We start from the raw sequence: 15,767 nt of genomic DNA, 5'->3' as shown, positions 1-15,767 counted from the left end.
CCACAATGTCCTGCTTATCTTCTCACGCATGAGGAAACTGCACACTCTGTCATATCCTTAACAGGTTATGGGGCCAGGCGGTCGAAGTTGCACTTACAAAAACGTGGACGTGAAGTATTACACAGAGCTTCGACGTGAGTGAACCAGCTTGAAGTTAAATGGACATTGTAAGACGTTTGACGCAACGTATTACGCAAATGTAAACAAAGTTAAAGCAGCAACACTCGGAATAAGTTTTACGTGACAAATTACGCGAAAAAAAACGAAGTTAAAGCGGCAAGACAAAAGCCATTCTGAAATTTCGGCGCCACTCGTAAAATTGCGAACAGAGCAGCGGGAACGATGACAAGGCAACTTGTCTTCGACGGGACTGAAGTTTGACCTTTGGGAGAGCAGGTTCTTAGGTCATTCGTACATTCGGAAGTTAAAACACACTATCCTGAACAAGCCAAGTGGCGGTAATGAAGAACAGAATGAAGCAAGAAGGAAAAATGCTGACTGCTATGCTGAGCTAATGAGACTAATAGACGACAAAAGCCTGTCACTCGTAAGGCATGAAGCACCTGATGATGGCAGAAAGGGCCTGAAAATTTTGAAAGAACATTACTCCAGAAAAAGTAAGCCAAGAATGATAAATTTGTATACATCATTAACTAATCTGCGGCTGACGAAAGAAGAAAAAGTCACTATCTCATAAGAGCAGAAAACCTAATTATGACTCTTAGGAGGAGGAGAAGCCATGAGTGATGGACTAACTGTTGTAATGATACTAGGTGGATTTCCAGAATCATTTAAGCCCCGAGCTGTCCATGTTACACAAAATGAAGATAATGTCACGCTGGCAGATTTCAAAAGAAGACCGAGTATTTGAGGAGGCAGAAAAAATGAATACAGGTGTATCAACATTTTGTTCCGTGTGCATTGTTACAAAGAATGACAATAAAAGTCAATTCTATTCTATTTCTATTCGCTACAAATAATGTGATGAAAACGTATGTAAAACCAGGTCACATAAAAACGCATGCTGAAGGCAGAAATGATGAAGAACAGATCAAATGTTACAAGTGTGGACTAAACAGTCACATAGCAAGAAGATGCTACAGGAAGGTATGGTGTAATTACTGTAAAAATAATACACACCATAAATCCTTATGCAAAAAGAAGAATGGACTAGATGGTGCCAGAAAGGTCTTGGAGAAAACGGATGATGACCAGGACCAATTCTTCAAGGCCGAACACACAAAGGAGAAACCAACGGACAACGTTGAAATGAAAGGCATCATGGTGGATGGAGGAGCGACATCCCACATTATCAACAACACCGAAAAGTTTGTCAAGTTTGATGACAGCCCATGCCAGGGAGCCATTCCGTTGAATTAGCTGACGGCACACAGTGCACCGGGACAGCGCAAGGAAGAGGGACGGGGATGATAAACTAGACAACGCTGGACGAGAACACAGAGCACATTTTCGTGACGCACTCAACATGCCTTCATACCCACATGACATCGTCTCTGTGGCAAAAGCAACCAATGGGGGAGCCACAATCATCTTCAAGCGAGGAGACAGCTGCATGGTCACTAAAGACGGCAGTAGGTTTGATATTCATGAAAGTGGAAATTTGTTTTACTTATCAACTGTTCAGTTGAATGTAGTTGATCAATGTAAACAATGTCAAGACATTCAAACCTGGCATGACCAGGGTTGGGTAGGGTTACTTTAACTGGATTACTTTCAATTACTTTTAGATTACTCCAATAGCAAATATGCTAATAAAAGACAAAAGAAACTAAATATGAATAAAATTATGACTCACAACACATGGTAAGCTTTCTCTCCTAGCTTTGATCTTCAGCAAAACTAACATAAAATGCGACAGAAACAAAATGAAAATAAATCCAAACAGCTTGCCAACATCATTTTTGCCGTTCCATGTGTTCCGTTACTCCCCAAGCCTGCACAACATTTATTCATTTTATTCATATTTAGTTTCTCTTGTCTTTTATTAGCATATTTGGTACTGTATTTGAGCAATCCAAAAGTAACTGAAAGTAATCCAGTTAAAGTAACCCTACCCAACCCTGGGCATGACATATTGGGTCACTGTAATTATGAAGATGTGCAGAATTTACAAGGTGTAGTGAAATGTATGGAAATTACAAGATGTACAGTCAAGCCAGATTAGTTTTGTGAAGGATGTGCACAAGAAAAAATTACTCAGACAAGAAATAGAGAACCAGATACAAAATCAAAGAAACTCTTACATCTGGTCCATACTGGTCCAATGAAAACTAGGCATAGAAGGTCACAAATATGCACTTTCTTTTACAGACGATTACTCGGGTACTATGTTTGTGTATTTTTTCAAAACAAAAGGTGACGACGTACAAGCTACAGAAAGATTCTTAGCAGATGTTGCACCTCATGAAGGAGTAAAGTGTATTCACTCAGATAACGGCTCGAAATTTACAAGCAGAGGTTTCCATGCTCTACTAAGCAAGAATAGGATTAGACGTGAGGCCTCTGCACCCTATTCACCCCATCAAAACGGGACAGTGGAGAGAGGTTGGCGAACTCTCCACAGCATGGGTAGATTTTTACTGTTAGACAGTAAATTACCAAATGAGCTATGGAGCTATGCTCTACAAACAGCAGCATATGTGAGGAACAGGTGCTACAGCAGACGCACAAAGAAAACACCATATGAGCTGTTTACAGGAAAAATGCCCAACATATCTAAACTTCACAAATTTGGATCAATCTGTTTTGCCTATAAGCAAGAAAAAAGGAAATTGGATTCTAGGTGTGATCAAGGTATTTTTGTGGGCTATGATAAAAACAGCCCAGCTTATCTGGTGTACTACCCAGATGCAGCATGAGTCCAAAAACACGGATTAGTAAAATTCACAAACAAAACTGCCAATGTAAAGGGAACACAGACATCTGAAGTGTGCATTGATTATGGCGAGAGAGAGATACAACAAGAGATTTATGACAATAAAATAAATAATACTGATGTCAAAATGCAAAATGTATTAGGTCAAGAAGTAGAGTGTTACTTTGGGGTTTTCACCTGAGAAGAGTGAGAGTTCACAAGCAGGTGTGGACACAGTGAGTGTGAAAAGAAAGAACCCACCGAGGAGCAGATCTGCAGGACTTTAAGCTAAAACTGGAGCACAGAGAAGACACTGAGAGAATCAAAGAACCACGGAAGTACAGAGAAAGTGTAAACAATGGGAAAATAACTTTGCAATATTGTCCTTACATGATGTATTGAGATTTAGCCTTTAGTTTGTGATCGCAGGTTCGATTCCCGACTCCTCCGTGTTACATGTTGAAGTGTCCTTGGGTAAGACACTGAACCCCTAATATCCCCAATAAGCAGGTTAGCGTCTTACATGGCTGCATGGCCGCTATTGGGAAATGTGCAGCACACTGTAAAGCGCTTTGGGAAGTCTTGACTTGAAAAGCGCTATATAAATGCAGATCAGTTCATTTCATTTCATTGTCCTACTGACGAATGATAGCTGATGTAATAACAAAGCCAGCTAGTCAGTTAAAATTAAAAACGTTTGCTCATGGTTTGTTTGGCACATAAATGTGAACAATATTTTTCTTTACATGAATGTATATATACTGGACTGTCTCAGAAAATTAGAATATTGTGATAAAGTTCTTTATTTTCTGTAATGCAATTAAAAAAACAAAAATGTCATACATTCTGGATTCATTACACTTCAACTGAACTATTTCAAGCCTTTTATTATTTTAATATTGCTAAATTTGGCTTACAGCTTAAGAAAACTCAAAAATCCTATCTCAAAATATTAGAATATCATGAAAAAGTATACAAGTAGGCTATTCAACTAATCACCTGAATCATCTAATTAACTCGAAACACCTTGCGAGGGTTTCCTGAGCCTTAAAAACACTCAGCTTGGTTCAGTAAACTAAATCACTGCTGATCTGACTGCTGTCCAGAGGACCATCATTGATACCCTCCATCAGGAGGGTAAGACACAAAAAGAAATTTCTCAAAGAGCAGGCTGTTCACAGAGTGCAGTTTCAAAGCATATCCACAAAAAGTCTGTTGGAAGGAAAAAATGTGGCAGGAAACGCTGCACAACCAAGAGAGATGACCGCAGCCTTAACAAAATTGTGAAGAAGAGCCGCTTCCAGAATTTGAGGGAGCTTCAAAGACAGTGGGCTGAAGCTGGAGTCCAGGTATCAAACGCCACAGTTCACAGACGTGTCCGGGAAATGGGCTACAATAGCCGTATTCCCATGGTCAAGCCACTTCTGAACTCAAGACAACGGAAGAAGCGTCTGACTTGGGCTATGGAGAAGAAGCACTGGACAGTTGCAGAGTGGTCCAAAGTCCTCTTTTCAGACGAAAGCAAGTTTTGCATTTCATTTGGAAGTCAAGGCGCCAGAGTCTGGAGAAAGGCTGGAGAAGAGCAAAATCCAAGTTGCTTGAAATCCAGTGTGAAGTTCCCACAGTCAGCAATGGTTTGGGGAGCCATGTCAGCTGCTGGTGTTGGTCCACTGTGTTTCATCAAGTCCAGAGTAAATGCAACTGTGTACCAAGAGATTTTAGAGCACTACATGCTTCCATCTGCTGAAAAGCTCTATGGAGATGAGGATTTCATTTTCCAGCATGATCTGGCACCTGCCCACAGTGCCAAAACCACCAGTAACTGGTGCACTGACCATGGCATCCCTGTCCTTGATTGGCCTGCTAATTCCCCTGACCTGAACCCCATCGAGAATTTGTGGGGTATAGTTAAGAAGAAGATGAAAGACACCAGACCTACAAATGCAAATGAACTGAAGGCCGCTATCGAAGCATCCTGGGCATCAATAACACCTCAGCAATGCCACAGGCTGATTGCCTCCATGCCACGCCGGATTGATGCAGTAATCCGTGCAAAAGGATTCCCAACCAAGTACTGAGTGCATCAATGGACATTTTCAAATGTTTGATTTAGTTTTGCTGTTATAAAATTATTTTTTTTACTTGGTCTGAGGAAGTATTCTAATATTTTGAGATAGGATTTTTGAGTTTTTTTCAGCTGAAAGCCAAAATCAGCAATATTCAAATAATAAAAGGCTTGAAATAGTTCAGTTGATGTGTAATGAATCCAGAATGTATGACATTTTTGTTTTTTTAATTGCATTACAGAAAATAAAGAACTTTATCACAATATTCTAATTTTCTGAGACAGTCCAGTATATATATATATATATATATATATATATATATATATATATATATATATATATATATATATATATATATATAATTTTGATTGTATTCCAAAAGTAATCCACAGAGCTAAGAGCGAGTGGTAAGATTTGTCAATTTTATAGCACTCTTACTCGTGAAATTGCGGTAAATTCTATCGAGTGACGTCATTCAGCACGCACCAAATTTCGTTTTGCTGATTGTTGATTGCCATGTTGGATTGCATGGAGCCGTGTTCTTGTTTGCTTGCTGTAGAGAATAAATATTTTTAAAGGCTGAACCACAATGTCCTGCTTATCTTCTCACGCATGAGGAAACTGCACACTCTGTCATATCCTTAACACCAAGCTCGACCAATTAACTTGATTTTCAGGGCCGAGCCCTAAGCGAACCTGGCATTACATTTTTTTTTTGTGAGGACTCAAGAGGAGTGGTGATTTATGACAAGGGTGTCCAAACTTTTTAGAATGTGGGCCTGATTTGGTAAGAAGAAAATGTGTAATGGCTGACTATTAAATCTGGCATTTTAGGAATAATATTGAATAAATTCACCCTCTGATCAGCGTGGTGACCTCGCAGCGCACTTTTGTAGCATTTTCATTTGACCCGCAACACTGCTTACAACAGCTTACAGTTGCTTCACCTTTTCACAGCATAGCTTACCAGTTCAATTTTTGTAGTAAGCATGTTTGGTCTGGCAGATGTTAGATTCTATCAAAACAGCCACAGTCTCATGGCAAATTAGATGGATGCAGTTGTTTTCGGATTTTTGTGAAAATTTCCACTTGGTTCTTGAAACGGCAGCCACATCACAACCGGTACTGAGGTTGTGATGTGACTGCAGTTGGTGGAATGGAGTGCGAGGTGTTGCACAAAGTGAATCAAGGAATAAAGGTTTTGGGTGCTCTGAGGAGAGTGAGGAGTAACGAGAGTATGAGTATGGATGTTAAGAGGGGACTGTATGAGTGTGTGATTGTGCCGACTGTGTTGTATGGTGCAGAGACTTGGAGCCTGAACGCAGATTTGAGAATGAAATGAAATGTTTTTGAGATGAAGTCTTTAAGGAGTATGTTAGGAGAGACAAGATTTGATAGATTGAGAGATTAAATTGTGAAAGTCAGAACTGGAGTAGTAGTGGAATTGAGCAAGTGTGTGGATAAGAGAGTACTCAGTTGGTTTGAACAGATGGAGAGGACGGATGAGGAGCAAATTTTGATGAAGATCTACAGAGCAGAAGTAAATGGAAGCAGACCAAGAGGAAGGCCGCGATTGCCGTGGAGGGTTGGTGTTATGAGTGCACTGGAGAAAATAGGTCTAAATGTAGTGGACGCTAGAGCTCTTGATGGTGATAGGAATGAGTGGAGATGTGTTGTGAAAGGATAGTGGGATGTTTGGACGCGTTCTAAGGGATGGGCAGGGCACCTGTATAATGCAGCAGGGGTAAACCAGTGAAAGCTGTCGGGCCCTGCTGTTGAAAAGAAGAGTGTGTTGTGTCACCCTGACCCGAGTGACATGGCCGCTTTCTTGTGTCCCATTTCATCTGGAGGGAGGAAGGCATTTGGGTTGGCCATGTTCAATTTTTTTTTCTTCCTTTTTTCCTTTCTTTGTTTTTGTGTATGCTTGTCTTGCTGTTTGTGACCCCTCTCAAGGGATGTGACCATGGTAGATAGAAATAGATCAAGTCATAGACTCTTCTTGCTCCTAAAAACCCTCTTCCTTCCACTTTCCTCCCCTCCACTCCCCGCACCTTCTGAGTGACATTTTTAATTATTTATATTAAAAAGTAACCAGGGAGCTATTTAAGTTTTTGCGTACATCCAAGCCAAAATCTATCTTCTGCAAGGTAACATTTTGATTTAAGTGAAATGAAAGTCATGTTAGTTGAGTTGAAATTTTAGGTTTTTTTCCTGTAAAATGTTTCAGGGAGCTATTTTAAATTTACGTACTTTTAGTTTTATGTAATTTTAATTCATGTACGGTGAGATTTAGTTTAAGTGCAAGAATAGTCATGTTACTTCCATTTCATTATTAAAAACAATTTACACCAATTTTTAAGCTTTCACAGCAAAAAAGTATTGGCTTCAAATATCGGTTATCGGCTTCCTTTTAATACTAATACTGCAATCATATCGCCCTGAAAATCAGTCGATGCCTAGTTTTTATCCGTGCTTTTTTTAGAGTAGAATTTAATTTGGCCCAACCCTAGCTCGGGCAGCCCGCAAAGTGAATAGAGTTTGAGACACCTGTCATGAATTAAAGAAATAGGAAAAAGAAAATCTTACCTTTGACCTCAAGGACCAAGCCAGGTTGCAAGTGGCAATGCACCAAACCGTCGGAAGTGATGTCCCACAGTTGGTTTTCTTTCCCTCCCTCAGGAGACACGCAAAGCCGACTGCCTGGCATCAATATGTTGCCTGCCGTCTCCAGACGGCAGTCTTCAGCCAACTGCAAAAAAAAAATACCGTAAAGTATGTCTTTGTACAAGCAGCACCAGGTTAAGGCCGCATCAATGGCGCCGAGGCCCTGTACACTTTGGTTTTTTGCTCAACAGGAAGTCATTTACGGATAATGTGACCATTCAAAACAGAGACTACTGGAGCGATAACAAAAACCAACACATATTTACTACCGCGCCAAAAGAAAATGCCAAAGAGGGCTGCGTCACGTAGAATGAAAGCACTATATATCTGGATGTCAGCGCCAGGGCACCCATACTGCGAAGTAGTGATGTGCTCCTCAGCTCGAATCCCCGAGTCGTGTGCCCAGTATTTTAGATGAGAGTTTCATTAACCGCGAGTTGAGGGGTGGCTTGATGACGTAACCGGTAACGTTTAAGGGCCCGTGATGCGGGTGCACCACGTGCCTGATTCAGGAAATGATTCACTAGCTTTGAGTGTGGTTCGAAATGAAAGCGGCAGAGAAACGCACCCAGAGTTGAAAGTCTTCTTCAGTACAGGGAATCACATAAATTTGCACCTCCTATTATTTAGTAACTTGCTATCACACATCTATGCACCCCTGCTTCATCTGAACCATGTGAAAGTTTTTTCAAAAGCAGGGGAAATTCTTTCCAAAAAAATCAACTGTCTGGGTCCAAATTCTCTGGAGTAAAATACTGTTTTTAAATAAAAATGAATTATCTCTTTCTTTTATCTCCTTTTTTCAAAGTAACACAGACAAATTCCTGATACACTCTTTGTTACGCTCTTATACTCTTCAAATATATTTTTTTGTATTCAGAGCATATACTATGTAAACATATAATATTTTCTTTCTTACTATATGATGACATAGTCGGGATAATGAATCATCTTGAAGCCCCTACGTGTGTGTGGAACAGATTTCCTGAGGAGTCACTGCTTTATGAGGCTTCATTTTGCCATCACTACTGTAAAAGTGCCAGATTGCAACGCTAATGTGCTTTTTGTGCTGTTGTCATTGGTAGGTCCTGTGGGGATAGACTAAATTGTAGTCGCTTGTCATCGTTACTCATCGATGATTCAAGGAAACCCTAGAAACCGGCCATTGACTCCTATGATACGGAAAGAAAACAAACATTTTTGTGGGATTAATTATATTTGCCTTTCAATTTGGATGTGAGAATCGAGGACTTGATTTGAGGGTGAAAAAGTTTAAATATTGTGAGGACGTAGTGATTATTGAAAAGAGAACAGTTTTGCCCCTGTTAAGTATTATATAAATCCATAGTTCCTCCTGCTGGCACCTCCACCTGCTCACCATTGATTGATTTATGTCAAGTTTATGGGTGGTAGTTCGATTTCCTTCTTCGCCTGCCAGGGTGATTGCTCTTTTAACAGCGCATCATATGCTTTTCTTCTAGTGTTTTTCATGTTGAAGAATCACACAAATAACTATTTTACAATAACGGAAGTTGTGGTTAATTATACAATTTAATTGGACCTCTGTGAACTACTTGTTCACTTTATTGGACTATTGTTGCACTGGAAAAAGTTTTTCCTACCACGAAAAAAAAAGTAAGAGTAAGGCAACTTAGATGTCATTACCAAGGAGGAAGAAGCGGATGGTCTGCCGTCATTCTAACGATTACGGCATTTATTCCCTTAACAGACTAATTTGAAGGTATGCAAGCGTCTTGTTAGTAGCGTGAGGCTACCTCCCAAAGACACGGTTTAGGATGAAAGTTATATTATTCTTATTAAAGTTTTGAAAACTCTCTTGTGTCTTTCTTTGTAAATATGTGTAATATGCATTTGCAACTGTATATTTTTGTAATATATTTATTTGTATTTATTTGAGACATTTATTCTGCACGAGCAAATAAAAAAAGAGGGGCGGAGCAAATGCGGGCTGATGGGAAAGTGGGGACCGGTAAAGGTGAGTTTTTGTGGACACGGCGGACAATAATGGATATATATTTTTCCCACCCTTACCTTTGGAAATATACACTTTTTTTCCTTGGATTACTATAAACGGGCACACAGAATCTGCAGGTCTGCAACAAATTTTAAGTACCTATATCATTTTACGTTCATTTTGGCAACCGTGATTTTTGGACTGTGTGCACAAAGATGTTATATAACGAAATTGTGAATATGCTTGATTGCTGTTAAGATTGTCGAGAAGGGTTGTTGAAACCTCACATTGTTTGTTTGCTGTTATTAGTGTCATAAATTTGTTCAAACTAAAGAAGGACATTTAGTTTCAATAGCGGGACTTGAAGTTTGGCTCTGATTAATTTCGTGTTTATTTGATATGGGTGCATGCAGCTTATATACAGGTGCGGCTTGTGTACGGACAAAATCGGTTTTCCCCTTAAAATGTGATGGGTGCGGCTTATAATCAGGTGCGCTCTATAGTCCGGAATTTACGGTAATTCATTCGAGGATACCAAGAATGAGATGGTAGGTGTGAAGTACAGTATTTATTCATGTATAAAACACACTCGTGTATAACCCGCACCCCCAATTTTTAATGATGAATCAGTAAAAATCTTTGTTTCCACTTTTTTCGCCCACTACTTTTGGTGGGATGCAACAGGAATCCAACTAAGGTCACAGCATTAAGAGGGGGGGTTTGGGGTTTTTAAGGGTTATTGTTCTATCTTCGTTATTCATTATCCGTTATCGGTCAGTTCATAATACGCTACAAAGTCCAGGAGCCGGGACACTTACTCTCAGCCAAAAGGCCAAGCTAAGGTCCTAGCCCTAAAGCCTTGCTGCGATCATTGCGAATGCACCGTTCCCGGAGGTACTGCAATACCGGGCCGATGCGTGGAGTGGACAGAGCAAGCTCCTATTCCATCTGAACAATTTGATCTTAGCCAAAACCGATGGACTACCAGTGGTATAGAAGACATATTTAAAGGCAGTATATTTTATCCCATTATCCCACAATTTTTATTCACGGTACCAGAGACGAATTGTAATTTTGTTTTGCGCTTCACATTACAATGACAATAAATTACAGTAAGACGTCGGTTATTGAGGTTAAGGGGACCAAAACCACCCGTGATAAGTCAAAATCCGCGAAGTAGCGGCGCACCTTCAAAAAGAAAAAACAAACAAAAAAACAAAAAAAAAACAAATAAATTAAACCATTACAGACCGCGAAGCTCTGAAGCCGCGAACGTCGAACCGCGAAGTAGCGAGGTCCCTCTGTATATCATATTCTTCCATCGTAAGCATTGTAAGTATAGTCATTGTTACATGTCAAATTCACAACAAAATTAACATTTGTCCCTGGTACTGTGACTAAAGATAGTGTGATAATCAGATAAAACTCATGCCTTTTCGAACGATCAGTGTTCGTATACCTTTTACATGGCCAATTTCAAGCATTTTTTTAAGCACTCTCAAAGCCAATTTTTCCATTTTTACGGTATCTTTAAAGGAGGAAATACAGCGCTGATCAAAAATATCTGGTTGTTGACCTTGATGACTAAAATAAAGTCATACTTTGTGCTATATTGAGCTGTTCATATCTATGATATTTTTGTGCCAATGAGATGCTATAAAGTGACATAAACTCTGCCATTCTGCTTCAACAATGCATGCGCAGCTTTGCTACGTTACAGTTGTTTACGAACATAGAAAGTTGGGTAATACGGAGGACAAAATAAGAAAGAAAGTACTGTATGTATAAAAATAAAACTTAGCCAAATTTGGACTCACTTCAAAGATGCTGATTGCTCTGAGGCAGAGTGCATTCAATCTTTCAATCTTAGAGACTTTCAATCCTTTGCTTTTTGTTTTACCTTTTTAATTTATATTCTTTGCGTGGTTTTCAGAGGATCTGTCTCCTAATGGTTACAATTTATTAATTTATTAATAGCGCTGAATAGTTAGTATTTTACCTTTTTATCTTATTATTTTGCCTTTTGAGGGATTTAGTGTTGTTGTTCAACTTTAATTCTGTTGAGTGTGTTAAAAGCTAAAATTGTTCTGTTGTAGACCTGTGCATATTTTAATTTATATTTCGTATATTTTGCCGGGATCCCCTCCAAAACATAAAATTACTAAATAATTTGCTGTTCTTATTGATATTTCATTGAAAAAACGAAAAGATCTGAGGAGCTGTTTAACAGCTGAAAGTGAGCCGAGTCAAAAGAGCCTTCTAAATAGAGCTGTCCTCTTTGGTGCAACCAGTAGGAAGTGCTTCACATGACAACGCCATAATGACTGAGAGCAGGCGGGTTGGTGTTACTTTCGCCCACTTTTTTAACATTTTTCTTCATTTTTTGCATGGTCTATAAAGTCAGACTGTCAAGAAACATGGCAATGAACAGTTACAAGCATTTTCAAGGATTTACTGCACCCGTACAAATTTTTTATCTATATAACTGGTTGTCCGGTGGTTAGAATTTGGCACTCTCACCGCTGCGACCCATGTTCGAATCCGGTTACATTCAATATTTTCCGATAATATGGTAAAACCTCATGTGTTATGCGTTTGATTGAGGAAAAAAAAGTTTTATACACAAATAAATATGGTAGTTGAAGCTTTGCCGTGCTTACCTTGCAGGTAAGCTGGCCGTCCCTGTACAGCCAGAGTTGCTCTACGCCACCAGTGTCTTCTATTGCAAGCACCCTCATCAGCTGGATGTCCTCCACTGCCCCCGACAATGACATCAGGCATCCCGTCTCTTGGTTCCGCAAACGGATACAGATCGGTTTCTGTCATTTAAACACATCAACAAACTTGAGTTAAATAAGGATTTAAAGTTCATTAAATTTGGCCTGACTTATCACCTGTCGCAACGGTCGCAGCGATCCGATCCCCTTCCACCGGCTAAACTTGCACCAGTCTAGCACCTCACCCGGATGAAGCAGGATCTGCTGACCTCGGTAATTGCTGCCTTCATATAACACCCACCTGGAAGCGGCACGTTCAAGTACGTGGGAAATATGAGCAGCAAGTAAAATAGTCGTCACACAGTTGATCTAGCCACATGCAGTATAAGGATGCTAAGATGGTACATTTTAATCTAAAACGCCTTGTATCTGTTTTGGACCATCAAAATAAATAAACAGTAAATACAATGGTCCAGGGAGCCGGGATTTGTAGTTTTACTTATCTTCCAAAAGTTGTAAAGCAGGGATTTCCGACTTAGTTTTGCTTAGGGGCCGGATAAAACTTTCTGTTCTCAGGGGGGCCCGATCAGTAAAAGAATGTCAGCTCCAAATATTGAGTTTCGGTTTTGAGTACAATGCCCAGGGATCAGAATGGAGATTTTCATTTTCAGCTGAAATAGCCAGGGTCCAGGGGCCGCAGGCCCCGGCCAGGTCCAGGGCTTCGCCCCCCTGAAGCCAACAGCATTTATCTTATTTGCTATGTGAAAATTGCACTAGAATGAATTAAATCAAACAAAACAGAAACCATGTATTTTTTTCAGTTTTAAGATGTTTAAAACAATTGGGGGATTACAATGTTACAACCATCACCATTGTTGTTGTGTTTTGATGATAAAGATGGACCTTGTATTTAGCTACTAATCAACAATATATATGAAAATATATACATTAATAACCATTCATCATTAATTTGAAAATAGAATGCACAAACTGAACATGCTTAAAGAAAATACATGTCAGTCTGTGACAGTCTTCTCCAGCCATGACCACTTAAATTTATTCTTGATTCCTTTATCAATCTCGGCGACAAAAGCCTCGTCTTCTTTTCTTAGTATTTTCATATTTACTTTTTCAAACACTCATTTCACCGTTTGAAAAGACCGGAAGGAGCGCCATGTTTGAGAAAGCCAATGCTCTGAACAAAAGCTCCGCTGATTGGTTATCAGCGAACCTATCGACCAATGGTAGGAGTCGATCTATTTGTTGTGTGTTATAGATCTAATGCGCTGCGCTTCTTTTTGCCAATTTTTCTCGCGATCTCTAACTGCTAACTTGGGGTGATGAAACAGTCACGTATCATACCTCACCCCCCCAAAATATTTTCTCATCGAATTTAGACGATTTACGGGAATGACCTTTGGGGTTCAAAAACAGCGAAAATCCGCGGATCCGCGGAAAATTCTGATCCCTGAATGCCTGACCATTCACCTTACATTAGTAGCTTAACTTATAGATTATAATTACGGATGACAAGGGAGCTTTTCTAAAGCACATAAAATGTATTCACAAACAATGGGCAAAAATGACTTTCACGTTTGGCATTGAATGTGTCAACTGGTTTATTTTGTCAGTTGAGTGAATGCAGTTGTACAACTAAACCAACTCACAGCCCTATACAAACTCAAGTTTGTAACTTTGCTTTAGTTGTTGTACTGGTTAGAAATAAATAAGGAATACAAAATAAATATTTTACAAATGCTGGACGTTGGCCCTTTCATACATTTACGCCCTCTGTTGGCCGTAGAGAGCACTTGGTTTAAAAATAAAATAATAATAATAATAATAATAATTTCCTTGTATTGTCATTCTGTGTAACAATGTACACAGAACGAAATGTCGATTGCACCTGACCCGTTGTAGCGAGCCGATGCAGCCGCAGCCAACAGAGGGCGCCGCCGACCACTTTAAAATCATACCTCGATAGAAATTACCTAAAGACATTTTTTGACACAGTACTCAGAAATGCATGGTGGGCCAGAATAAATAATCTCTGCCGTGATGTATCACCTCACCTCGACGTTGCTAAATTTAAGTTCATAACAAACGTCAAATGCTTAAAAATGCTGAGTATATCTTTAAAAGTAATTAAATCCCCAAACACAAACAAATTTTATATTTTTTTTTAATGTATAGTTTACCATTTTTTAAACGATTCAATTGCTCTTGGATAATTGTATTTATAATCCCTAAAATATATATATATATTTATAATAAAAAACAAAATTAAACAGATTGCAGTCAAATCCTTTTAAAATACTTACTTTCCACCCTCCACCATGAGGGAGCGTACGTGAGCTGAAATGCCAGCTTGGTGCAGGTTCACGGTTTCACGTGTAAGCACCAGCCTGCGGCCTGTACAACCCACCTTGCTAAATAGCAAAAGGGAAGGGAGGGACAATTCCTGAACAAGAAACAGAGCAGTTTAAGACACACGTACAATATGATCCTAACTTGAAGCACAAATACAGCATATCAGGGGCCGGAAACCTATGGTGGGCAAGCCATATAAGTACATCTAGCTCGGAGCCAAAACTGTAAACAAGTGTATTTTTTCTATTCTGTCCCCTACTTCACATGAGCAAGCCTACTGATATGCACACAAAGCACAGCCAATACTTAAAGTTTAACTGACACCGTGTCAAACTTCCGGCCCGCGGGCCACGTCCGGTCCGCCGTGTGATAATATCCGGCCATTTTACATTATTGTTATTATTGGCCCGTTCTCCATCTCGTTCAAAACCTGAACCATTAATCCTGTTCAAATACACGCAAAGCCAAACAAAAACTGAATCATAAGGCAGCACTTTTCAGAATATATAGGGCACGTTTTCACAACGATTTACAGTTAAGTTGCCACGCAAAATAAAACTCGTTTTGGCTGTACAATGCTAAAGAATCCTTTATATAAAAGCTCACTATACAATCTGTGTTCAGTGTTCAGATACTTTTTGATGAATCCACGGAACAAATTGTAAATATACCAAAACACCGGAAGAAAACTTAAAGTTATTTGATTGGGTGAGTGGGAGGGATAGGTGGAGCTATGCAAAAAGTGCAAGCACTCCCTCCCATCTCTCGCCCTACTCCGTCCGCGCCAAAAGTAAGCACATAAGGCTCCCATTCTCAGAATGTTGCGACGTTTTTACAAATAAATGCTTGCATCTGGTTTTGAAACCAATATGTATGAAAAAAAAAGGGTCGAAATGAGTTTAACCGATCTTGAGTAATTGCAAGAAAGAGACAAGTTTAAAGTGGTATGTTTGTTGATTTTAGGACACGGGCTCTGGCATTATTCACTTTTCATAATTTTTATCAAATCAACAAAAATAAATGTGCTGAAGACGAAGCTTTTGTCTGGGGCGCGGGTTTAGCATATTTGTCTCATAATATATGGTGTAGCTCTTTCCCAA

At 39.5% G+C, this 15,767-nt stretch overlaps 1 protein-coding gene across 1 annotated transcript in view; it reads right to left on the bottom strand.

Annotated features, from left to right (window-relative positions):
* Positions 1-15,767, bottom strand: part of crybg1a (crystallin beta-gamma domain containing 1a) — a 74,384-nt gene that overhangs the window by 1,368 nt on the left and 57,249 nt on the right. Inside the window, exons 19-22 of the mRNA XM_088354997.1 lie at positions 14,619-14,758; positions 12,475-12,598; positions 12,241-12,399; positions 7,528-7,690 (exon numbers count right to left, since the gene is read on the bottom strand). Of these exons, the coding sequence (XP_088211123.1) occupies positions 7,528-7,690; positions 12,241-12,399; positions 12,475-12,598; positions 14,619-14,758 (586 nt within the window). The remainder of the gene's footprint in view (positions 1-7,527; positions 7,691-12,240; positions 12,400-12,474; positions 12,599-14,618; positions 14,759-15,767) is intronic.

This window comes from Urocampus carinirostris, chromosome 15 (genome assembly GCF_059441175.1).
Source record: "Urocampus carinirostris isolate Australia breed hairy pipefish chromosome 15, RoL_Ucar_1.0, whole genome shotgun sequence".
Classification (NCBI taxonomy): domain Eukaryota; kingdom Metazoa; phylum Chordata; class Actinopteri; order Syngnathiformes; family Syngnathidae; genus Urocampus; species Urocampus carinirostris.
This window is presented reverse-complemented; position numbering and strand designations above follow the sequence as displayed.